Consider the following 27508-nt stretch of genomic DNA (forward strand, 5'->3'; position numbering starts at 1 on the left):
TCGTATTGCACGTATCATATCTTGTCTTGTCTCATCTTGTCTTGTTGTATCGCATCGTATCATATCTTGTGTCATCCTGTCTTGTCATATTGTATCTTGTCTTGTTGTATCGTATTGTGTCTTGTCTTGTCATATCGTATCTTGTCTTGTCTCATCTTGTCTTGTATCGTATTGTATCGTATCTTGTCTTGTCTCATCTTGTCTTGTATCGTATTGTATCGTATCTTGTCTCGTCTCATCTTGTCTTGTATCGTATTGTATCATATCTTGTCTTGTCTCATCTTGTCTTGTTGTATCATATCATATCTTGTCTTGTCGTATCTTGTCTTGTTGTATCGCATCGTATCATATCTTGTGTCATCCTGTCTTGTCATATTGTATCTTGTCTTGTTGTATCGTATTGTGTCTTGTCTTGTCATATCGTATCTTGTCTTGTCTCATCTTGTCTTGTATCGTATTGTATCGTATCTTGTCTTGTCTCATCTTGTCTTGTATCGTATTGTATCGTATCTTGTCTCGTCTCATCTTGTCTTGTATCGTATTGTATCGTATCTTGTCTTGTCTCATCTTGTCTTGTTTCGTATTGTATCGTATCTTGTCTCGTCTCATCTTGTCTTGTATCGTATTGTATCATATCTTGTCTTGTCTCATCTTGTCTTGTTGTATCATATCATATCTTGTCTTGTCGTATCTTGTCTTGTTGTATCGCATCGTATCATATCTTGTCTTGTCTTATCTTGTCTTGTTGTATCATATCATATCTTGTCTTGTTGTATCATATCATATCTTGTCTTGTTGTATCGTATCTTGTCTTGTCTTGTCTCATCTTGCTGTATCGTATCGTGACCTGTTTTATCTTGTATTCATTGTTTTTTTAAATAAAGCCACACCCTCACTCATTAACAAGGTTCCTACACATTTTCCGTTTGAGAATTGCAAACTTTTTAAGACATGACATCTGAATACACATAGCTCGATGTTTATTATGTAAATAAAAGATTTTAAAATCCAACTGTTAATATGTATGTTACATTCTGACTACGTAGGCCATTATGTTGCTATATAATTGCCAGAAGGTTGAGGCTAGGTACCGCAGCTCATACAAATCTGTTAACACCAAATCCAGACAAGATCATCTCTGCCGAAAGAGGAAGTAAACTAACCAGTACTACCAGTACCTGCATTGAATTATTTTTGCTTAAAACTACAGTAGCCAGCTTTTTCAGAGAATATGACATGTATGGGTACTGAAACCGAGTATTAAACAAGCTCCAGTTCTAATTATCAAAGACTGTAGTATTAAAAAGCTCCGACGTTGTTGGTTCTTTTAAACATTTTGGTTTAATTCCTTAGCATTATAGATGACAGATATTATGGATATAGATAGTTTATTCTACTCTGTTGGCAGTCTCTCATCCACTCCTGCTAGCACTATGTCCTACACAAGGACAGCATGCTGGTTCGACAAATAGCGAATTGTTGCAAACAAGCTAGAATGACAGCTGTCTGTATGTAGTCTAACTGTCTGGCTGTGACGTACAAGACTACAGGCAGCTCTGCGTAGGAGTAAGCACTCAATTGCACTCCCTACTTCTTGCATTGCATCCGATGACATCAAGCTCGCTCCGAACGCGTTCTCTCACACAGCCGTAAACCTTTAGGCTTCCCTGGCTTCCTGTTCCAAACAGCATAAAAAACACTCTGATGTATGATCAGTTCATTTTTAGAAATTCAGAATTTTATACTTTAGTAACCGGAATCAGGGATATACTCTGGAAACACAAATATTTTCCCACACTCTTTGTTCCACACCTGGAAAATACTAAAATCGAATACTTTTCCATACTGCGGAGGAACCCTGTATTAATAAAGCTTTGGCAGAGGTTTGACAAGGCGAATATTTTCTCTTTTTATCATTAAAAGTCTGGGATTCTTTCTTTCAGACTTACTATTACGCAACCTGTCATCATCTCCCTTTTTGCAAGATTCAACTGAAAGCTTCCATTTTCCGCCTACTGGCTTTACTCCACCTCCACCAACCCCAGCGTCTAGACTCTGGGGGAATCGTGTCCTATCTTCTGACTTCATGTCTAATCACCAAAGCCCCGCTCAATCTCCATAAATATTGTTATTCATAATCAATCTCTCCTTACTGAAACACACCTCAGGGACCAGGCGGGTGTTGTATAACTTCACTCAGCCGTGAGTTCACTTATTAGCTCAACTGTTTCTTTCTTGATAAACACCGAGACGTCCACAGTAAAAAACAGAGAGTGCTGACTGTCGGGAGAGAGAGTGGGACAGAAACAGAAAGACAATAAGGATACTGGAATGGTTGTCATCCGTCAGAGGCGTCCCTCAGCACTGTCCTGTGTCTACTCAGTGTCTGCTCATGACATCCGTGCGGGAGAAACTAATCTGTCGCCCATGAGAAGGCCCTGGCCTTGATACCAGATCAGCTGAAGTGAAACACATCAAGCTGCTGACATGCCACCGTTTCTCCCTGGGAAAAAAAAATGAAGCCATCACTCACCAACACAAGCCGGCAAAATTACAAACTCACAGCCTTCTACAGCAATGTCTTTCATCTTTCCAGTGCTTTCTTTTCCCTCAGTGTGTCTGCTTCTGTCTTTGTGAGATGCAAATGGGGAGAAAAATAGAATGATTGCCTGATTGTAAATGCTTTAAAGCTTGCTATTACTACCGCAGCATCATAAAAGTAGCGGGTCTGAACTTTAACTCATTATGTAGAGATATTGATTAAATCAGACAGGCAGATCTGTTTCATAGACATATGGCTTCACACGAATCATCATTTAAATTGTCGGTTTGTGCGCGGGCTGGCCTATGGCTGCAGACAGAGTGACTAATAACTGGGAAGTTTTTTAGTTTGAGGCTGACTAATGATAGACAGGTAGCTGGTTTCAATCCTGGCAGCAGTGGGAGTGTTAATTCCAGCTGTGTGCAGACTACAGCAGGCCGGTTACTAATTGTCTGTTCGCAAAACTATTCCCCAGAATAGTGAGTGTCCAGTCATAGCTTAGCAACTGTAAGTGCTCACAGCAGGCCTGTCAAGCTTTGGATTTCTCAACATGCTCAAAGGGTGTGTAGGGGGCTGCAGCGAGACTGACACTGAAAGGTTTGGGAGGGTGGAGTTCATTTTTGTCCATCGAAAAACCAAAAACCAAAGGTGGGACCAAGTCATTGTTTTCAAGTCACAAGTAAGCCTGAAGTCTTGGCACTCAAGTCCCAAGACAAGACTGAGTCAAGTCCAGAGTCATGTCCTAAAGTTTGAGTTTCACGTCTGAAATTTTCAAGTCAAAAGACACATGTTCAAGTGAAGTCACTGTTTGGTTCGGTTCAATCGAACTCAAGTTCATTTGCTTCCTATGTGCAGTTCGTTTGGGCAGGTGTGAACACAGCAATCACACTCAGGTGTGCACCAAAACAACCGAGACCTTCTTGTAGAGGTGGTCTCGGTCTGGTTACAAATGAACTCTGGTGCGGTTCGTTTGCGGTGAGAACGTGTTCCGATCTCGATCTGAACCAACTGCAGTCACATGACACATTGTTTGGGTTAAACATGAGCATGTTACAGTCCTGGAGGATTATTAATGTGCACCTCCTCCTGTACTGCCTTAATATGCACATTCAGCACATCCAATGCATCAAAACATTGTTTTCTAGTTGGAGCCGCGCCTCGTTTTCAAACTGTATGGTTTGACTAAAATGAACAATGACAGCAATATAGTCCACGATGAGCAGCGCTAAAATCAACCTGCGTAGTTGTCCCTCCATTGTGACATTAGAAAGTGTCACATTTATCTTGCAAGTGTACTCTTCTTCAACGTTTGCTTTACTTCCTGGATTTTTCCCACATGGAAATTCTGACCAATCAAGAGCAGCTTTCTCACACAAGGCATTTGATCTGGTCCGCTTGTAAATGCTGCCGTGAGAACACGAACCAACTCTAGGCAATTATACAATGTTGTAACAAAATTAGTCCCTGATTCGGACCAAAGCAAGACAACTCTAGGTCTGAAAGCATCCTAAACTTATCATATTTGTGCCTCGAGTCTGATTTGAGTCCAGCTCAGGTAACTGAGTCCACACCTCTGTAAAAGGAACAAGAGCAAAGAGAGTAGGACAGAGTCTTTACATTAATTCTGCAGCGGTCTCTTTGACCAATCTATAGAGAAATGCATAATGTGATCATGGCAGTGTGCAAGATCGAGAATATGCAAAACAATGTATATAACATGAAGCCATGCTGTATCACAGAGTACAGAGAAAAAGCCACATAATGAGTAGGAAAAAAGAAAGCCATGTTTTATAAATTACCTGTAGGATTTTGCATCATGGGCGTTTAAAAATACACGTCTATACAGGCAATTATGCAAATATCCAAATGTTTGGTTTCTCATTCAGGCATGTGAAATGTGATAAAAAGGAAAAATGGCTACAAATGCTACAAGACTAATCACTGGGCGTACATGACAAGGGCGGTCTTTAAATCACTACAGATCTTAATTAACTCATTGCTATCATTAAGCTATAATCACTGGCATGAAACAAGTCAGTATGTTGTATAAAAGCGTATTGTCAATGCTTTTTAAAATCCAATGTTCATAATTTATCTCTCATAATAAAGACAGATAGAGATCTTAATGTGGGAGACACTGAGAGTCAAAGAAATAGAGATACTGGGGAGAGGTCGGGAAAGTCATATCTCCACCACTGATTTATTCTCTCCATCAATGGGGATTAATTCTCCCTATCTGTGCGTCACAGATGAGACTTCCAGGTGTTCGTCAATAACATGCGCCGCCTGTCCGAATACAATCCAAATCGTCAAATGTCAGGTATATCTGATAGCTCTGATGCTCCAAGCCACAAACATGGTGACATTCTGCCTGAGCAGGGGGAGACAAGGAGATCTCAGACAACATGGCAGAGTGGGATTTTTATTGAGTAGCGGAGGAGTAACATCAGTGGGACAGCCAGACAGGAAAATGGTCTTTCAAAGTTCATGCGTCTGTCTCAAATGAGAAAACAAAAAGAGGGATGGAGTTGGCTGCAGGGAGATTTAAAGTCTCTGCTACTGACTTCTGTTTGCATACACGCACATCTATATGCAGAGTTGGCAGTTACAAAACACATTTTACCCTGATGGTATCCAAGGGATTAGAAGTTAAAATTCAGGAGATGCATTGAAGTTACAAATCCCAGTTCATTATTTTTGACTTGTTTGCTGTCTTACTGAGAGTTTAAAGGTGCAATGTGTCAGATAGGACCAGAATCTCTGTTAAAAATTTAAAAAAGTGAACTAACATTATCAACAGAATGTGAAGACACAACAGTTTTGATGTTACGTCAAAGATGTCTGTGTGTTGCAGAGGTATCTACTGTACTGACACAAGCATACTAACCAGCTAACCCCAGCTCGTCCTGACTTGTAATACCACATATCGAGAAAGTTATTACTTGCGTTTGCGCCCACTCAGTCCTTTATAATGTGTCGCTGCTCAGTTACAGAGACCAAAATAAAAAGAATGAGGCTTGGGACCGCGTCACGGAGGTAGTTGGTTGGTCTGGTGAGTTTTAAAGTGTGTAATGTTGGAAATAGAGGAGAGAATTGCAGGCTAATGTTGCGATGTAGCCTGCAAGTCTTCCTTGCTTGGTTTGAATGGGATGACAAACGTTTTCTGTTTTCATTGACCAAACATAACTTTCTGTAGGCCAACTATGAGCTTTTTGACTGGACAACAGCAAGCAGCAACTACGCTGCTTTCAAGCCAGTAGTCTGCTTTGCAGCTCCTTTTAATTGATAAGCACGATCGAACGTTCAGTGATTCACGTGGTGAGCGACTAGAGCGACCAAAGCTGCCACAAATATTTTTGACAGTCGTGCTTCTTGGGCGTCCGCGACAGACTTTGCCTCTTTGGAAGCTTCTGGTTTGAACATACAGTAACATGAAGACAAGAAGTTAAGCTGCCCTGAACCACCGGTTGTGTTCAGATGGCAACCCCTGATTCGCGAAAACACCCGGGAGATTCCATGTTCCATGCTCAAGTGATCATTTCAGCCAAAACCACGATCTTTCCCAAACCTTTACCAAGTGCTTTTGTGCCTAAATCTAACCAGAACTTAACCGCAGTGTTGTCACACCATGAAACAACGAGAAACAACTATTTTGAAGTGGCTCGTTACTAATTCTTTACATACTCTCGGTTAGCCAATCAAACTTTGCCACAATCTCTAATCTCTCTCGATCCCTAATCTACTACGTCTTTACCATCCTTCTGGAATAGATGACATGACAATGGGGTGTAACTGCCAAAGACTTCCATTTCCCATCCTTATGTGCTCATGCAAATACATATTCTTTTCTCTCAGAACGAATCCCTCCTGAATGAAATATGTGTGGTGGAAACACTGATTGCTGCCGTGTCTAACCAGCTGATATTGTGTGATACTGACAAAGAAAAATACCAAGTGAGAAATGCTGCCTGGCTGGCAGTGAGTCAGGAGACAGGCATGGAATGTAAGAAAATGGAAATTGCAGTAATAACATCATATTTCGCAGTATTTATTAGCGACCTCGCTTTCCCTGTGTCACAATCGGCACTGCCCACGTTGTTGCCACGGCAGGCCATGGCCACTCACCTGCGTTAGCTCATATGTAACTGTACCCTTACACACGGCTCCTTAAATGAAGAGTTGATAGCTTATCAGTTTCTGCTTTGTGCTTTTAAAGGACAGACTGCTGCTGCGAGATGCTTTTAGAGCCAGAGATACAGTGTGTGCCTCTCTGTAAGTTATCTTTTTATGTTCTGTGTCTTATTGCCTACACTCTTTTTTGTTAGCCTATAGATGAGGACAAGACTTCAGTGGAGTGCTGATGTGGTCAGGCACAGAGGCTACGCTAAGCTGTTGATGGTCAGTAAATATCTCTAACTGTTGGCTGTGTGTTGTTCCTTACATGTGTTAAATGTGATGTGTGGGTCTAATGAAAGTAAAGTGATGAGTATTGTTATTCATGAACCTTTACTTCTGAGTATTTAGTGAAGTAATTCTTTTTCAGGGACCATTATGTAATGAGTAATTGAGCAACTTGTCCTACACTGTTCACGTCAACCTGTTTTACGACTCCTCTCGCAGGAGAGGCCTAGATTTTGTGTGGAGCGCTAATCGAAGCTTAGCCGGCTGATGCAAATAGTAAATCTTTATCGGGTGACACACCATTCCTTTTGCGTTCTCATCATCTCAGAGGGATCTCGGCGTCCTTTGCCCCGGTTGTGGACATCAATACACACCACCACTGTGGCATTAATTATCCTGCGATGGCCTCTCGCTTTAAGTAAAGTCAACTGTTGTTCCCGGGGCTCAGGCATCCCAAGTGTCTATGAAAGGTGGATGGTAGGAGGAGGACAAATTGGAAAGATGTCATGTACACACACACACAAACACAAACAGATGCACATGTCTACACACCTACAAAACTTGCAAAAACGCATGTTAGCCCACACACACATACGCACACCCACAAACACACACACACCAGTGCTCCCCAGATGGATGACAAGTTTGATAATGGTTGAAATGAAGAAGTGGAGCACTGGAGTCCATCCTCTTTTTCGACAGTTATGACCTAGAACTCCTCTGAGAAGTGAATCATTTTGAAGTCTTTAGATGAACAATCAGCGTGGGACGAGAGAGGAGAGCAGCACACAGAAGTCACGTACACCTCAGTAGATCTTGTTTACACTCATGCTGTATGCTGCAACTAGACTGAAACTGTTTTTTTTTTTTTAAGGAAGATGAAACTGTTTCATTTTCTTCACTGAAGTTTTTCCCCCTTAAATGTTAACAGAAGCACATTTCATTCACAAAAGAAAAAAAATTATGCAATTTGTCTCAGAATTACGAGAAAATATCTTTGAAAAAATTGGAAATGTATGAATTTATATCCATGAAGCTTCCTGTACTCGTCTCTATAAGGAGAGAGTGATGCCCACGTAGTATGGACATACCAATATTAATGCTGTCCACATTAACTAACTTCAATATTTCAGTGCGAAGAAAACTTGTCTGGAGAGAGATAGTCACACATGCACCTGAGTCAGATGCAGGTGTGTTGGAAAATATCATATGAGTCTTTGAACAGAAAAACCTGCACACTGCTCTTGCTCAGTTTTACAGTTTATTAGGAACGCTAACGTTTCATTCAACACCATTATTTACTACACCGAGCTTAAATAGTAACTGCTCCACCCATTTCTCAGGTGTGCACAGGTGTGGGTGTGTTTCTCAATAATTGACAATAACTTGTGCACCATATGTCACATACCCCACAAACCAAAGAAGAAGATAACAAACCTAGAAACCTCAGTCTCCTTACACAATAAAGTCTATTTACAAGATTATTTACAAGAAATGCTGATCTTAATAAACACATCGGCCTTGCAGCTTTCTAAATTGTGATGCTAAGCAAAGCAGTGTGTGGATTTTCTACTACGAAGGAAATAAAAGCAGATTAAATGCAATGGCACCATCATAACCCACTGTCTAATACTATACTGTAGCCTCGATTAGCAACAACTGACCTGAAAGTTACAACATGTAGGATTTAGGGGGAAATATTGGCAGAGGTGGAATATACTGTAATATAATAAGTATGTTTTCTTTGGTGTATAATCACCTGAAAATAAGAATTGTGATTTCGTTAGAATAAGCCATTTATGGCCATGTTTACATGAAAAGTATCCACTGAAAACGGAATTATTTCTCATTTTCGTTTTGAAAAACGTTCCGCATTCAGATGACAATGTTTTGATAACAATCGCCGTGCACACGGATCCGCAAAAATGACCAAAAACGCTGCAGTATACATGCCAGGCCAGTAGTTGGCGGTATGACTTTGTAATGAATCAACACGAGCCTGCGCACATGTACTTCCTTCTACAGAGCGGTGATGTATAAACAAATAAAATGGCAACTGCACGAACGTTTGTCTACGGATGACGAGGTGGAGTTGCTACATTAAATCTATACATCGCTGGAGAAGCGTTTACATGACAACGGAGACGGTGCTGTTTCCAAAAAATTGCACTCCCCGCAAAACGCCGCTGTCGTGTAAACAAAACGCAACTAAAGTTTACTGTTTTCGGTTGAAATGGTTGTCGTATAAACAGGACCTATGACTACATAGGGAGCGAGAACACATCTACGGAGGCCACCATGTTTATACAGTAGCCCAGTATGGACAAACCCAACACAGGCTCAAGATGGAGCCGTTCATGTATTTGCATCAGCCACCGTAGTTAGCAGCCCCTCTGCGATGAGCCAAAAAGCATTGGAAAAACACTGATTTTAACATGCAACTGGATTATTCAGTGTTTCTACCAGTTCAAATCACCAGGTCTGTTTGTTTCGGAGAGGAAGAGACCTCTGTGGACAATTCAGCCCCTGGTTAAAACCTCTTTAACGTCTCGGTTTTACGTTATCAGAGAAAAAAGGTGAGCACTCATTCGCAGCTGCTGAGCTAGCAGACCGAACAGCATCAGAGTAACACTGATTTGTAACGTGAAACTGCCTTATCCAGCATTTTTACCACTTTTAATCCCCTAATCTGTTGTCCGTTTTACAGAGGAAGAGACGTCTGCTCCAGGGAAAAACCACCTGCACAATGAACACTGAAGGAATCCTAACTGGGAGTTCAGGCCTGGCACATGGGAGAAGTTTCAGCTGGTTGCAATCTGCAAACCTCACTGCCAGATGCCACTAAATCCTACACACTGCAACTTTAACTTTTCAAGATCGTGTTCTTGTAAATACTAGTTATGAGATTCTACCAATTACGAGATAAGGTGTCTACTTTATTTTCTTTCATGAATTCAATGCACTTCCGTACGGTTGCACTTTTAATGAAAAGTATCTTTGAATGAACCAGTTTTGAACTTGAAATTGGTTTAACTGAACATTTAAAAAAAAGTGAATATATTCTGACTTTCACATGAAATCACAGTTTATTCACGAGGCCATGCTTTGAGGCACGGCAGGCCAGCAATTGAATCTGCAGTGATGTTAATTACTTATCTAGTTAAATGCCAATATAGGTGGAATATGAAGTGCAGGAGCATCGGTGCTAATCACTGCCGCTGATTCGTTTTGGCACTGAGTGTATAATGAAGTCTGTATCTATTAAGAGAGAAATTATAACCACCCCCCCAAAAAAAGGGTGTAAATGTAACTTACAGCTCTGCTGGAACATCATTTGCACCTCAATAAGCTGAGTTAACAGTATCTCCCATATTTCCTGATGGCAGACTAGTGAAAACAACACCCATGTTTGTACACCGGTTGTTGAAGGGATTTGACGCTCGTCCTGCTCAGCTCCTACATCATCATCTGCCTGCTGTAGCCTATAGGCTGCTTACATCCTACAACACGGACTGACTCACTGCCAAAAGTGACTGCTGAACGTTCAGCCTTCGCTTTTCAATTGGTGTAATTAACACTAAAGCTAATCTGATGTCAGGCTTCTGGTGACAACCTCTAATGAAACACATTGTGTCTGTTACTTCCTTCTGCTAATCAGAAACAAGACAGACCTATTAAAGCTCAAGTCTTTGTTCGCTCATGTCTTGGATGTGTGGCTGTCACTCCTCTTAAGGCTTTAAGGCTGCAGTCAGGTTTTCTCTGTTCCTGCCAGCGCTCATTTAAAACCCTTCAGGAACATTTAAGCGCTGGCTTCAAAGTGTGAAGAGAACAAGTTGTTACAGTGACAGCACTGGAGGAAAGACAGAGATTAATAATCAAAAATGAGAAAGAAAAAAGAGATCAAAAGAAAGAAAATCCCACTGATATCGTACATTAGGACTATCCTCTGTGATTACGGCTGCGTGTGGCATGTGAGCAGTGTAGCATCAGACCACCCAGAGACACAGATGAAGTCAAAGTGATGAGAGGCCGCGGTATCGTAGCCCGGTGCTAACTCTAAAGCCTTTTCCCTCTGAGGCAAAGAGTCATAAACAAACTTTAACTGCTGCATCTGTATCCAAAGCCTCTTTCCTGTGGTGTGGTGCCACCCCGCCTGCCTCCCCCCTAATATGGATCCCTCCACTTGACAACGTAAACAACTTGTCAATTAGCAGCCTGTTTGTACAAACGTTTACAGCATTTAATTCACCAGGGGTGTGTCTGAATGAGACTGTGTGGTGCACTGACTCAGGCAGAAGGGAATAGCGCGGATGATGGATGAGGAGTGTGTGTTTGTGCTTCTTTGCAAGACTATAATTGAACTTTGTGCATGCATGTGTGTGTGTTTGTGTATGAGTGTGAAAGATAGCGCGCCAGAGCTAAAATTAGTTGTAAACTGCTGATCGGCTTTGTGGATTGGAAGTTCATTAACATGTCTGACGCTTTGATCCTTTTGATAAAGTCAAGGGACCGTAAACATGAGCGCTGATTAAGATAGCGCGCCTTCAACTTTTTGCAGGACAGAGAGGGCAAAAGTTTGAAAAGGGAAGAAAGAAAGATCTAATGAACAACAGACACACACAGAGACAGAAGGAATGGCTCGAGGCGAGGAGGCCAATAACTGGCCTGCAGAGACGCAGAAAGCCAGTTGGAGTGAGATAACAGAAACATCCAGAGGCTGAGATAGCTGGAAAGGGACCATCTGTCTCCTCCACTCTTGCACTCACCGTCAGTGGAGCAGCCGGTGGATCCGTCACTGGAGCAGTAGCGCATCTCGATCCTCTGCCTGCCCACCTCCAGCAGGCTGGGGTCTGGGATGCGAGCTTTGCAAGTGTAGCGGAAGCGCTGCTCGTAGTGGCCGCCGTTGTCGGAGATGTTGACTGGCGTCCAGGGGGTCCAGGGTGTGGTCTTCTTCAGGTCAGGACATGGCAGGGTGTTGCATGACTGGTACTCCTGCAATTAGAGGCGGGAAATATTCAGTTGCATTTAAAGGTCAAGTGTGTAAGATTTAGAGGGATTTAGTGGCATCTAGTGGTGAGGATTGTGAATTGCAACCAGCTGAAACCGGTTTGATTTTCTTTAGTGTTCATTGTTCAAGAGGTTTTTACTGGGAGGTCTCCTCCTCCCTAAAACTAATGGACGAGATGATTCAAACGGTAAAAACCCTGAACAAAGCAGTCTGACGTTACAAATCAGGGTTTCTCCTATAGTTTGGCTCGTCACAGACAGGCCTGCAAATATGTGCTCCGCTTTTTTATTTGATAACGTAAGATCCAGACATTATGTGCAGAGGTCTCTTCCTCTCAGAAATAAATGAACCAGGTGATTTAAACCAGTAAAAACACAGAATGAAGCCGTCTCGTGATAAAAAAATTGGTGCTTTTCTGACACTACTTGTCACGAGGGGCTGCTAACTACAGTGGCTGTGGTGGCAAAAAGGCCTAGAAATATTTGATCCTTAAGGACAAGTTAGAAGCAAAACTAAAATTGAGTAACCTTGAATGGAACAGAGTGACAAGATGAGAGTGACAAGAACAGGGTGACCTTAAACAGAGTGACCTAAAACAGAGTGACCTAAAACAAACATTGTGACATTGTATTCCGTGGCAGGAACAAGTATTAAGATGAAAGTAAGCACAAGTTCTGGGAAACGGCAGGAAATCACGACACCCACACACACACACTCCCACACACATGGAAAGTTATGTATGAAGGTTATCTGAGGAGGAGTATAAGTATATTCGGTGAACTGCTCTACGGGGCTGTCTCATTGCTGTGGGATTTGAAGCTGTATGCTGTGTATGAATCCCGCAAGGCTGCAGATTGATCCCGAGTCATAGAGTCTTTCTTCAACATGGCCAACGCAAAAACACAAAAATGTGATGGCTCTATCTAGAACCCTTGTTTGGTCTGCCCCTTCTAGGCTACTGTAGAAAAATGGTGGTGCAACATGTAGATCCCCGTGGATAAGGACCAACTCCCTATGTAGATATAAATAGCTCATTCTAAGGTAATGAAAACACATCAATCTTTATTTTCAGGTGATTATACGCTGAAGAAAACACTGTTATTATATTCTATTCCATGCCTGCCAATATATCCCCCTAAATCCTACACACTGGACCTTTACCATAGAGTGTTATTTCATGATAAGCACGTTTCCAGGCAGGTGAATTCACCACGTCCAGCGTAGGAAGAGATAATCAAATATCATTAAAGCAATAATTAAACACGACAAGCTCAGACAGAAATATGTGGTGTATTTCCCGAGCATAATAATGAACAGGACAATGGCTTTTGAAATTCTAGGCAGTGACTAATATGAAATTAAACAGCTTATTTTATGAGGAAATAAACAACCTTTTCAAAGCTTTCATCATCATTCATCCTTGAAAGCCTCTTGATTCTAGTTCTGGCTGGTTAACTGTACCATGTGCCGCCAGATCCAGCGCCTCTCATCCATCCACCGCCTCCCCCCCAAAAAATACTCCATACACACTAACCAAGTCCTGTTTGCCTGCCCCCAACATACCTGTCATTCTGCCTGCACACACTGAGGATACATTCCCTTTGGACCACTTGCTGAACATGGCAAGAGGCAAACACGCCAGGCAGAAAAGGTCATTCGTCAAGTTTAATTCATAACCAAGGGGAAGGGATGGAGGAGAGGAGGGAGGGAGGGTGGAGAAGTTGATAGAGAAAGAGCAGAAAGAAGGCAATAATGGCAACTCTTTCTCCCCCTCTGCATCTGGCTTCAAGAGCCGAGCAATAAAAATGAAAAACACAGCACTGACGCTCCAACAGTATGATATGCGAGTCTCATTCAGAAGTGCCATGAGTATATATTTTGCCGCTGCGTCTCTCAGCCAACTTTTATTTAGACTAGTGGATGGAAAAAGTCTTCTTCTTCTGTGTTGCTATTTTTGATGATACGACTCAGGGAGATAATAGGTGGGTAATAGGCAGTCCAGACCCCTTTTGTGCCCGGCTAAATAAATAAGGAGGTGGAGGTAGCGATACGTCTGGAGAAAATGACACCGCAGAAGAGGAGGTGAGACGGCTGCCATTTTCCTCACCGCTTGTTTATTTATGCTGAATAGGCCTTGAGTGACTGCCAGACCTTGACAAAATAAGATAAGAGTTCCTTTCTGCACATCCGTCAGCCTGTCACATGGGATCGGCTGACAGGTCAGCTGAGGAGAGGAGCACTATACATTATACAGTACGCAAGTCTATTTTTCACCATCTTGCCTCCGCTTTTATGCTCTCTCTTGGTCTCACTTTCCATCCATCTATCTATCTTTATATTCCTTTCACCCTCTTCTTCACACACTGTTCATAACCCGCTTTGTGTCAGCTCTCTTTCTCCCTCTCCTTGTTTCTTTTCTCCCTCTGTGCCTCTGCTTCATCCCTCTCTGTCTCTCCCCATCCGCCCTTGTTTCTGTCTCCTCCTCTCTCCCGCTCCCCCTGCCTCCCTTCCCCGGGGTACCAAGGTTAAAAACACAGGGAGGATTTAGATTCTGTTAGGGCCCTGTGATGAATGAGGGTGTCACATCCACCACACTTCCTGCCTCTCTCCATCTAGCGCAGTAATCATCTCTAGACATTAATATTTAACATTATCACGCATCACGGACCAGCCCACAATCTGTGATTATCAGCCAATAACAAAAAGGAAGAAAAAAGAAAGAGTCCACCTCAGCGTCTCGCCGACGCCTACAGCGACACACATACAAAAAAAAAAAAAAAGCAACACATGGCATGAATGGGGGGGGAAACGCAAACGATCTGTGGGTGTTTGTTGTGTGAGTTGTTGATGGTGGCCAAACACAGTAAATATTTAATGAGGCTTGTCTGGTAAGCGTTTCTTCCTGCACTCTCTGAGGATTAGTGTCGATGCAGAGGGCTAAGGAGATAATTACTGGTTTTAAAGCTAAACCTCATTCAAGGTCTCCGAAGGCATCCACATCAACTACAGCTAAAGTATATGCAGTTTACAGCAAGGTGGTCAGTGTTTATGTAACAAAGACGTCCCACTGACTGAACAAATACAAAAGGCGCTGAAGAGAAGACAACCTTTGTATCAAAATCTATACACTTTAACTTTACATAAATATTTTCAAAAAGGACTCTGGCCTTTTAAACAGGGCATCCCAGTTGATTCATTGATTTATTTTTTGTCTGTTGCCTTTTTTTGTTGTAAAATGGTGGATACTTTTACTTCTTAAGGCCTCTAACATGAAGCAATACTCTGGTTGAGGGGCTCAAAACTCACACCATACCAATCTCCAGACATCCACGGCATTTGTGTGTTTCATATGTAGCTGATATGTTTGCATTTCTTTATGTTTTAATTTTCAATTTTACGTTGACACGTGCTGTGGTCAGGTTTAGGCACGAAAACCACTTTGTTAGAGCCAGGAACAGAAACTCTATGCGTCCCAGTACCCATCCTACCATACTATTTAGTATGCCAGAAAAAGATTTAGTGTGTCCCAGTACATATGTCAGACGCAGTATGCCAGAAATACCAGCATGTTAAGTTCTTCTGCATCTGGTAACACTTTGCAGTGTCCAAGCCAGTGTGCTTTTCTGGCTATTCTGACCCACAGCCCTCTGCACAGCATAAGATTTGTCACATCGATTGAGCCGAACAGATGACAGCTTGACAGCTTATTGACAGCTTGACAGAAGCCGCAATGACTGATGACAGCGCGTTCAAGTGAGTGATGACCAGTCAAATAATAGGAATATCTATTGTTTAAGTTAACAAAATAATCAGATGACCAACTTTGAAAATAACAATGTGAGGGAAAAATGCATTTGTGAATTTACTCTTGTGAATATGTACGACTCAACAATTTCATCTCTAAGGCAACGGACATATGAGCAAGAGGGGCAAATTTTAGGTTATGTTATAACGAAGTAGTACAGTACGTACTTTGTAAGAGCAGCTGCAGACCCTATTAGAAGTAAAAAGACAGAGTATGCAATTCAGAACGCAGGCCCCAGTTTGGTTACTACAAACAACACCAGAAATGTCCCCATCTTTTGTTAAAATTACCAGGTTTTATTGTTTGTTGTTTCTCTCGGTGAGTGGCTGCTGCTGACGTCTTGCCGAGGTCTCATGTCACCCACCATCCCCTCCTCCTCTTGATGACAATCTCAGCTTATATACAATTATTAGTAATCCGAACGAGGCCACTTTAGAATTGCTGATATGATACGTATAAAATGCATAAATGTAACTTATCTGTGGTTTGCAGATACTAGAATACCAGCATTTTATTCTGGTGACTGGGCTGCACAGAAACAACATAATGTGAAGTGGAGCGGTCCTTCGTGTCACCCATACATAATTAAGTATGTAGAAGTGATAGGCATTTGTTTAAGACTGTCTGTGTGATGAAAATACTGATGAATGTCCAGTTTGTTGACTTTTATTTTGAAAATTTTAGATCTAAATGCATTATACATGTTAGAAAACACTTGTTGAAAACGTGAAGGCCGAAAACTATGGGAACTGCCCATTGGTCCGACATCCCATTGTTCCGACCATATTAAACCCATTGTTCCAAAGTCCTGTTGTTCTGAAATCATCATGATGCCCTGTGGTTAAGGTCTGGTTAGGTTTAGGCACAAAAACCACTTGGTTAGGGTCAGGAAAAGATCATGGTGTGGTTTAAAATGAAAAAGAAAGTGACAAACACATAAGCCGTGAGCCTGCTCCACCTCAAGCCTTTCCCAGCTGACCCAGAGCCGGTCGCGGCGCACCATCAAGGCAGAAATACGCCCGCCGGGAGCCGTTCAGAACCGCGTACCGTCGGACTAATGGGATGTCGGACTAATGGGATGTCAGACCAATGACATGGACCCGGAAACGATATAATACTGAAATATGGAGCAGGAGCGTTAGACTGTCATTCATCATTTCTGTGTCCAGGATATCTTTGGGCGGGGCTATAAGCCTCCTCGATAATGCAATGGAGCAACCCTCAGCATAAGCCCCGCCCCTACACCATATAAGAGCTGTTGAGTTTTGTTGTTGTTTGAAAAAAATAATTAAAAAATGACCATTCCGTTGTGAACTGAGAAGAACTCAGTTGATTTTCGGGCAGGTCAGTGTCCTCTGGCTCCGAATTAGATTCTGGCTCTGGCGGCTCAAACATGTCTGACTGTGCAATTCCAATAAAGCAGCTAGATGGCGCTACAACCAAAAGAGGCTGGAGCTTTCCTGCAAGTGGGCGTGGCTTTGGCACATTCAGCGGACATGCCCCCAGCATCTTAGAGCAGACATACTACCTATTTATACATGATTTCGGAAGCGTTATTTTCTAGACTTTGCAACTTTTAAAATCATTCAGATTCTGCTGGGTGCTATGAGTATGACGTAATGCCGTGAAGATATGGTGGCAGTCCCCCTGTATATCATCCCTGAACCACCTGGGGGCCTACGATATGAAAAAAGGTTGGAGACCCCTGCTGTGGATGACAGCACCCAATAACAACAGTTGAAGGACAGTGGACAGCTTATTGTCTTTTCTTGCAATAAAGGAGCCTTGTTATAGTGGGTAGGCATGTGAATACAAAATCTGGCATAATAACAAAAACAAAAACAGTCCCCCCGCTTTACGAGCGGCAATTTTTATAACATGTTGTGAATAATGCATTAAAAATGGACCTGAGGATGTGAAATAAACATCAATATAGCTCTGCCCATAAAAACTCATAAACCAAACACACACACACACACACACCCACAAGCAAAAAAACATAACTCCATTCAAATGACATTCAGTGAGCCAGAGCAGTGAATAGGTCATGTTAGGCATATATTACATGTTGGCCATGTAAATGTGCCGGTGAACAAAGCGAGGGAGCTGTACTGTATTTGAAGAAGCAGAAGCTGATGAAAATGAGCTATTTAAAACGTTTCACCTCATTCTTTCCAGTCGATATGGCCGGCTAATAAAACAAAGTAATAAAACTACCGGAAAACAACAAACCAGGAAGCGTTTGCTGAACTCTTCGCTCAGCCACACTCACATCTCAATTTTCAGAGAAATTAACCGAAAGTGAAAACATGGCGGAAAGCAGTCGAATGTGACAAGTGGCATGTGGAACACAAAATTGGATTCAATTAGTCCGCTGATTTCGACTCATATCCGTGCCCGCCCCCTGGCGAAGCAGCGATATGCATTATGGGCAAATGGAGAGCAGCGATTTTATGCTGTGCAACACCTTTAACAGGCAGCTGCTCAGAGACGGGCAGCACTGTAATGTGTTTCTGGCTGGAGCTCAGGAGAGCTGGGTGGGAGGACGGCTGATAGCATCTTTACTGCCTCGCACAAACACGCAGCTCGCTCGGTCAGTATGGAAGTGGTGGTCCGGCTGTTTGTGTGTGTGTGTGTGTGTGTGCAAATGTGTCAGGTTGACTACAGAGGGAAAGTTTGACTCCACTGGCACTTTGGCACTCATCTGTGTGTGTATGTGTGTGTGAAGCGCGTGCGTGTTTATAAGTTTATGCATGGTGAGTTGTGGATTCAGGCGGCTCCTATCTCATTCTGTCTCCATCCGCAGACCTTTCTGCTTATTTTTTTAGGTGTTACAGGCTGAGGGGATACAAGCTGAGGAGGAAGAAGGGCAGAAAAGGAAGAGTGTGTGTCAGAATAGTGTCTGAGTGCTGGGGAAGTATAAGCCCTCAGCCTCTCCTTATTTTTATTGAAGAATGTATGAATGTGGAGTGGAGGGTGAAATATACTATCTTTACTCCTATGCATGTGTGTGTGTGTGGGGGGAGAGAGGAGAGTGTGTCTGTGTGTGGAGGTACAAAAGCTCTCTGTGGTGTCCGGCCAGTTGTGGGAGGTGAATAATAAGGAGCTGTGCCTCTCCAGCCTCCTACCATCATTACACTCATTATGCTTCTTATTGGACTGGGAGAGCTGCAAGTGTGTATGACTGAAAGAGAAAGTGGGAGGGAGAGGAAAGCATGTGTGCTGGCGTACATAAGGATGCCGACATATACACACTTGTGCCCTAACGTTTAAGTGAACGATCCAGATGTGAGATATGAAAGTGACTAATCCTCTCCAGGGCCTACGTCTTTATCTATTGTGGTCGAGTCCATGGAGACAGACGCCCTAATGTTCCTCAAGTCTCCATGACACATCAGTTCAATTAGCAGCGCCGACCAAAACACACTTTGTCAAACTCTGACTTCTCTCCCTCTCCGTCTCCGTTTCCCCCCACCAGTCTGACTCCATAATGAAGCCTGCTGTCGGCCAGGAGCAGGTCTCCCGGCTACACACCAGTGCACACATGCACGCACACACACAAACACCGAACAATATGAAAATACACAAGTGTGTTCACACGTCAGTCTGCCTACACAAACACCGGGTACTTAACTTTCATTTCGCAGTCTGGCGGCACGACTGGCAGGTAAATAGAACAGCTCTTGGTGTCATTAAGCGGCTCTGTGCATCGTCAGGTCTGCACGGCCCATATTTGACTTATTTAACTCTGAGAGGCAGAGTCAAGATGTGCAGTTCAGACGAGAATAATGGTGCTGTTTGATCCTGGGATGTGAGAGATATTTGATGTACTTTAGTGTATAAAGTCGGAAATACCACAGTCAACGATGTCTTCTTGAAGACCTCTGGAGCAGGTCGTCTTTCACCTCTTACTATGAAGTTAAGAATGATGTGAATGTGACGAATCCAGCAGCTGATCTATGTGTTGCATTCTTAAATCACTGTAAAGGCAGAGCTCAATGTAACGTATTGACACCAACAGTGGAAGGAGAGATGTTTCAGTTGGTCGCAGTCATCAGTCCGACCCTCAGACAGATGAAGGTAGTCTGTGTGAAGCTTAAAGTTATGCAGTGTTGTCTGACATTGGCTTCGGGGAAAAAATGACGTTAACATATCGCTTCTGTCCGACCTCCACAGTCTGGATGAGAGAGCGCTGTGTGGAGGAGCTGGTTAGATACAGTAAACACAGCAGGATTGCTTGCTATGCTATAATTTATTTGCTTTTTAAAAAAATTTTGATTTCTTAATCATAACCTTAATCATCATATTATTGTCGCTTATTTCCTGATATTGCTACAATTTAGTCTGTTCATGTTTGATATATGTATTATGTTTATTCTTTTTCCCTTTTACTCTATGTTTTTCAGTCTCTACATATGTTAAATAATCCTAAAAAATGCAAAAAAAAACAAAAACAAAAACAAAAAAAAGGTTTACTTGCTACTGCAGCTTTTAATTGAAGTCAAACTCCATGACATGTCTTGAGGAAATGTGTCATAATTCAGAAACATGATAATAGTGTTGTCATGAAACTGGACTTCGATACAATAGCCTACCTTCGAAAATATCAATATTTGATTACTATTTTCGATGCCATGGGGAAAATGTGACATTAAGGATAAACTTAAACATTAAAAATAAGAGAGCAAGAAATGAAAAGCAGCTGTCACTGTATAGTTACTTTGATTTACACATTCAAAAAGGAGTGGGAAGAAGTTATTAAATCCCACCTCTTCTCCATAGGTCATTGAGTGAAATGAAACAGACAGCTTCTTTATATAGATAAACCAATACCTAAGACTTTTCTAAATAAACCATACTTAGTACCCCTTAAATTTATCACACAAAAATAACCCATATATTTGTATATAATAGTAAATCAACATTTTTACAATTTTACATGGTAGTGTTAACGCAGTTTTTCGGCCGGCAAACATTGTTATCATGCCAGCATGAGATGAGAGGGGTGACGGCTCACCCCCGGCCTGTGTGCGAATTTGTTCTTCCTAGGATTGCGAAGGCATGACCCGCCCTACTCTGCCTCCAGTTGGCTTACCTGGACATTTAAACCTATGGAGCTAGAACCGTGACAGCAATTTTAGGCATTGAAGATAAACGTTGACATTGGAAAAGCAAAAAATAGCATTGAAAAAGTTCTAGTGAAAAATAAAAGCCAATGAAAATTAGTTTATTTTAACATTTTGTTTGCATTCTTATGTGTTTGTCAATGACAGTTTTTTCTTAATATCAGTCTTGGAGGTCAAGAACAAGCAGCAACCTCCGGGGCTGAAAAATGAAGCCAACTCGCAAAGGCCAAAAATTGCAGTTCCTTGAGTGGCCACTTGAGGCTGGCTCTAGATGTGAGTCAATCCCCATAGACACAGTTTTGGTCTCTGTAGCTAATTCAAACAATCATGACAACTGTACGGGGGTGAATTTTTATGCAACTCTCCCTTTTACATTTTATCAGGGCTTAAAATTATGCATATTTAAGGGTGGGGCCGCTTGAATAACAAGCATCGCTACAGTCTGTGAGTCAGATCCACCCCTTGCTCCTCCACGGCTCCACCCTCTTGTCCACATTTGATCACTTCTGGCTCCCAAAAAACCCATAATGGCGACTGCCGAAATGCCAAACTGGAGGCTTCAAAATGGGAGTCTATAAACCAATGGGTGACATCATGCTAGCTACGTCCATTATTTTATATAGTCTATGGCCCAGAAGAGACGCACTCTCCTCTCCTGTGAGTATTCAGATTATATGTCAATCAAGCTTTCCTTGCACCCTCCTCTCCATGCCAACACAGTAACAGAAGGTTACTGTCTAAAAATTACAAAAAGAGTAACCCTGACACTGAGAGAAGAGTGACATGAAGAAAAAAATCATTAGATCTTCAATGAAAAACATCATAATGCAACAAATATCAAAATAAAAGATTTCACTGTCTGTGTTTCACTTTTCAGTTGAACTCTTCTCACTGCCTTTATTTCCTTTTCTCAATGCCACTTTCTATTTTTGATGCCAAACTGTGAGTGTTTTGGCTCCGTAAACCCTAACCAATCTCACTCCTCTTGTCTAAAAGTTGCCAACCAACCCAACCAATGAAGGCAATGAGCACTGGTCAATCAGAGGGACAGTAGGGAGAGTCATGCCTTTGCCATCCTAGGAAAACCAATTGCAGCCTACGTAGGCGGACTGCTCTGTATTATGCAGTCCCTGGTCAGTCCAAAGTTTAGGTTTATTACTGGAGCATTTGATAACAGCTCAGAAAAGACAAATTGCTGTGTAATTTTATCAAAAAGTTTAAGTTTTGTAGCTTATAAGCTTCATTTTAATGCTGTTTGATGACCATTTTTCCACCATATAACCAACTCCACAGGATCTGCTGAACAGATTTCTTGGCAAAAGCACTGAAACTGTTTGCTGTGATGCATTATGTAGGTTGGGTAAGTCTGTGGAAGTTTTCCTTTGTTCATTTTCGCTTCTAGAGGTCAAACAAGAAGTCATCATGGCTGATAACTGAGCCGACTGTAGCACCATTAATAATAAAAGTAAATGGACATCTTCCTTTCCTTTTCCCTCTTTTATGCTCAGGAGCAACGACTCCTTCCTAATCAGCTCCCCAGTCAGTCTTTTAATTAACAGCATGTGAGTTTCAGCGTGGTGTGTGATCATCATCAGAACGTTCACATAATTATTTCCTTTTAGCAACACTACAATTACCGACTCAAATTTTCATATTAATATTCTCGCCTTTAATATTAAAAATCTTGCGGTAATGACACACTGCTTAATGGTGTGGTAAAAAAAACTTTATTCCATCTTATCAAAGACTGCCAGACTGCGCAAACATCCTCCTTTTTAACAGATTTTTTAGGAGACGAGGGGTTGAGCACTGTACTCGCCGTACAGTACTTTACTGCCGGGCCACCAGAGCCTTGCTTGTTTATTTCCAGCCCAGATTTTGCTGGCTCCTCTGGGGATTCAAACCTGTAATGCAGATACAGTGAAACGAGAGAGACGGAGCAGCGCTGCACGGACCAGGGCTCAGACTGATGAAGTTGCAATCATGTGGCCTTTTGCGTCAGCAAAATGAGGCACCGAGCCCCTCAGGACTAAATACTTCCATGATGATAAGACTGCTGAGGCTTCAGTCAATGACACGCAGGGCAAACAGGGCAGGTTTCAGAGAAATAAGCACCCAGAGAGGTTGTTCTTTTAATCTTGCGTGTGGCCACATTTTGTTTTAGGGTATCAGGGTTGCATAATAAGTAGAGACACTTTTATTTAAATGAAAGTGTCCTTGACCTGAATCCCTGCTAGCTTCACTTTAGCTATTCTGTATGTGGCTCTGTGCTGTGAGCTCCCTGCGGAGGGGTATAAGCATAGAATTTGCTTCAGGGATCAATAGAGAATCACAAAAAAAGTAACAACAGAATAGATGTTTTGCTCAGCATGCTGGGAGTGTTGACCAGACTGTTATCACCACCTTCAGTCCATCTTTGATACTTCTCAAAAATAAGTTCAAAAAGTTAGTATTTCTTGCAAATTCTCTGCATCACACCCCTGTAAAACAGCAAGCAGATGTTAGCTCATCGCTGTCGATTAATGTCTGGCAAACGCCGGGAGCCGATCACAGGTGGCCGCCGCGATATCAATCCTGACAGGTAAACAGGAATGCGCACACGTAGATACGCGCTCCGACGTCAAAGACATACACAGCATTCAGCTTTTCAGGTCTCAGCAGGGTGTCTGGTCTAAAAAAGTAGCTGTGATGACAGAAGCTGCAACCTGTGTGTGTGATTATGTGTGCGTGGTCTCCTTCTGTTTAATTAAACATGGATCTGTCCGGGGGAAGAGAGCACAGACAGATGGCACATAAAAAACGAACTCCATCACACTTTTCACGTTTTTTTTTTTTTTGAAGGGCGGGGGTGGTCCTTGATGGTATTAGAAGAACGTATTCCCACCTTCCTTGATCTTCAAGTGCTGCATACAAATGCATACAACTAACTTTACTGGAGAGGTGCACACTTTATCAAACACTGTTTCCTGTTTTGAACACTTGAGCTTCACTTCTTAAGGGCTCTAAGTGCACTGAAGCAATTGTTAAACATTGACAGCTGTGCCATTAAGCACCTTATCAGAGTTGTAAATGGAAGGAAGCAAATGTTTCTTTGATCTGAATAAATATGCCGCTATATTACAAGTTAGCCAAGCTGTCCAAATAAAGTCCTCCCTGGAGAAGAGAGTCTCTGAAATCTGCATGTAATTACAACTCTGGTGGCTGAGATGGCCCCAATTAAGTCCATGTTGCGATGGCCGAAGACAAGGCGTCGACAAGGGAACAAAACAAAACAAAAAAAGTGAACGTAAGTAAATGCAACTTCTTTGTTTTGTGCTGTAATCACTGTGAAACTGTCCCCTCCCCTGACACCAATAAAAACCATCTCTAACATCTCCTGCTCAGGGAGCCCGAGCTCAAACATCAAAAACACACACAACTACAGACAGTCAGGCTTTCCCCTTCTGGAGACAGCAGTGACGAGGTGCTGAGATTCCCTCGTGCTCGTCATCGCTTTCCTTTTCTGAACTGAGCTCCTCCAGGAATGTCGTTGCATTCCCGAGATGTCTCGGCGAGGATAATGGTCGCTGCGCAATGACAGAAATAAGACAGCTGCCATCTGATGGGAACACGTGTGCATGTGTGTGTGTGTGTGTGTGTGTGTGTGAGCCGTGGATGATACGGTGCGCCTGCTAAATTGCGACTTAATGGGAGGTCAGTCTTTTCATTTGGGGTGTTCTGCAGCTACTAATGTGTCATGGGCAATTATCAGATACTATATATGCTCTTGAGGTTGCAGGGCCTGTGTGTGGGATGTTTCATAGTGCTGGCAGTGTGTTATTTAGCCTTACAACAGGCCATTACACAACCTGTGGGATGTGCTCTTTTAGCTAAATGTGATTTGGGTCGTTGAATGCTTTTTCAGCAGTGTTTTTCTTACACAAATTTCATCTAACATCCTTTTAATTCTACACAGTTAACGCCTGTGTCCAATCATTTATTCAACGTATACAGACTGTGTAAACGCACATATTTACTGTACATGAATGCACACAGCAACAAAGACGTGTCTAATCCTGGTTTTAATCTTAATTCTCAACCCTAAATCTAAACCACTCATTAAAACAACTTAGGTTTAAGGATCAGCTTATTCATAATCCACCCAAAACTCATATTTTTTCTATTAAAATGGCAAAAAAAAAAAAGCAGCACACAAACAAACACACTTCAAGGATCCCCATGCATCCACAAGACCCTGACCCACATTCTTTAATCCATTTCCAAGAGGGACATGAGAAGCTACAGCTATCATGTTCATTCTCGCTTATTTTTACCAGGACTGTGGATGAGGGAATGTGTTTGTGTGTGTGTGTGTGTGTGTGTGTCTGTGTCTGTGTGTGTGTGTGTGTGAAAATAGCACCAGAAATAACACGAGCATCACATAATTCTGTCAACAAGGAGGACGCTCATATTTCAACACTTCCTTGCATCATCCGTGCTTTGGAGAAAGCTTTGTGGCAGAAAATAAGCCTATTCATATGAGGAGTGATTACTGTGTGTGTGTGTGTGGTATTAAATATGTCTTGGTAATAAATCTGATGGCTGCTGCCACTGTATATAAATATAGCCAGGGGATTTGGTCGTGTTAGATGTTCCAATTTCATCACCGCTGACTGTTCATCGCATCAAATGGCTTAGGCTGACTTCCTGAACAATAAGCAGACAGACAGACGGAGGGAGACGGATAGACGGATGTGAGAGCTTTTGTTTTGTTTGACATACCTGACCACACCCGGGACAGTCGTTGCCGTTCTCACAGGTTCTGCGTCGTGACTGGATGCCTCCGCCACAGGGCACGGTGCAGCGTTCCCATGCCGACCAGGCCGACCAGTACACGTGAGGTGGGCAGGGCAGGTGTTCATTGCAGTATCTGCGGAGGGAGAGCAGAGACAGCAGGAGGTCAGCACAGAGCTGCGTTCAATAACATAATTCAGGATCTCTTTCAATACGGTGATATTATGTGAAAAGGTAATTCTTAAAGGGATAGTTCACCCCAAAATCAAAAACACATAATTTTCCTTCTTACCTGTAGTACTATTTAGTAGTTTGTTTTGGTGAAGGTTGCCGAGAGTTACCGGCCTTGGATGTCTGCCCTCTCGTGAATATAATAGAGCTAGATGGCACTCAGTAGTGGTGCTCAAAACGCCAAAAACCCCACATTTTAAAAACTCCACCAGCAATTTCTCTCTTTCTCTTTTCCAGACATCATGACCCGGTTACACAAGATAATCCACAGACCTTGTTGGGAGCTGTTTCATGTGGGAACTTTATCTTTCCTGGCAAATTACACACGCCGACCTTATCACGGCACAGACAGAAGAGTGCATGTTCTCACGGACGAGAAACTCGTGCTCCGGAGTGAGATGTAAATGTGGGAAATATTTACTCATTTTTTACTCAATTAAATCTTTGAATAAATTGCACCAGAGTAAATAAACATATAATCATTATTAGACATAGATTTTTTGTTGCCTTTGATGTGGTGTATGCATTTGCAGCCCGTGCTCAAGTTGGTGTGTGTGTGTTTGCCATCTGCACTCAGCTCATGTCATGATGTTCAGAGGATAAGAAACAATTGTGGCAGGAGTTGGGAGTAGAGATCAGAGGGCGTAGCAATAGGAGGGCACTGCAAACAAGGCCCGCAACAGGAGGGGAATGTGAACAGCATAAAGGTGAAAGTATTATTGAGACAGTTCAGTCTGCTCCTGCGACCGGCTCGGTTTTTGTGTGTAAAATCTTTGAGGACTCACAGTAAACTTATTTCACTTTACACTCTAAAGCAGTGGTTCCCAACCTTTTTCTTGAGGGACCCACATTTTTACCATTGTTGACTTTCTCACTGCAAAAGATGTAGTCGGCTCTAATTTTGTCAATTGCCACTATGAAGTCAAATTCAAGATAACTCTCTTGGTGCACCCTCTTTGTATTTTTGACAGGTGCCATCGCTTCACTCTGACGCTTCGCCATCTCACCATCAGCTGTTTACTCTTGGCACAGTGGTAGAGGGTCATGGGAGGATGCGAATTAAGTAATATTACATCAATTGGCCAAAGGGGGGCGCTGTAGCAACCGATTGAAATTGCAAACTTTGAATGGGCATATCTCATACCCCGTATGTCGTAGAGACATGAAACTTTGCACAGAGATGCCTCTCCTCATGAGGAACAAATTTGCCTCAAGAACCCATAACTTCCGGTTATATAGATTTTCCGCCATTTTGAATTTTTTGAAAAACACTTAAAATCGATCTCTTCCTAGGAAGTTTGACCGATCTGCATGAAACTCGGTGAACATAATCTAGGGACCAATATCTAAAGTTCCCTCTTGGCAAAAGTTGGAAAACTTACTAAAACTGAGCTTCTATAAGGCAATGAATATTGCGGAGGGCGTGGCTCATCACATAAAGGTGTATAACATCTCAAGGGTTTCACCGATCACCACGCAACTTTGTAGGCATATGACCACACATAATCTGAGGGGACCCCTCCATTATTGACCCCATCAAACAAAATGGGGGCGCTAGAGAGCTAATTTCTTATCTAGGCCTAACCGCCATATCGATTTTTACTAAACTTGGTAGATATGTA

General features: G+C 42.4%; 1 protein-coding gene across 2 annotated transcripts in view; it reads right to left on the reverse strand.

The window, feature by feature from the left end:
• The window catches only part of sema5a (sema domain, seven thrombospondin repeats (type 1 and type 1-like), transmembrane domain (TM) and short cytoplasmic domain, (semaphorin) 5A), a 184021-nt gene that overhangs the window by 25003 nt on the left and 131510 nt on the right, over positions 1 to 27508 (reverse strand). For both annotated transcript variants that reach the window (XM_050056268.1, XM_050056267.1), the window contains exons 15-16: positions 25644 to 25791; positions 11710 to 11935 (exon numbers count right to left, since the gene is read on the reverse strand). In XM_050056268.1, coding sequence (XP_049912225.1) covers positions 11710 to 11935; positions 25644 to 25791 — 374 coding nt within the window. The remainder of the gene's footprint in view (positions 1 to 11709; positions 11936 to 25643; positions 25792 to 27508) is intronic.

Source organism: Epinephelus moara, chromosome 11, assembly GCF_006386435.1.
Source record: "Epinephelus moara isolate mb chromosome 11, YSFRI_EMoa_1.0, whole genome shotgun sequence".
NCBI lineage: Eukaryota > Metazoa > Chordata > Actinopteri > Perciformes > Serranidae > Epinephelus > Epinephelus moara.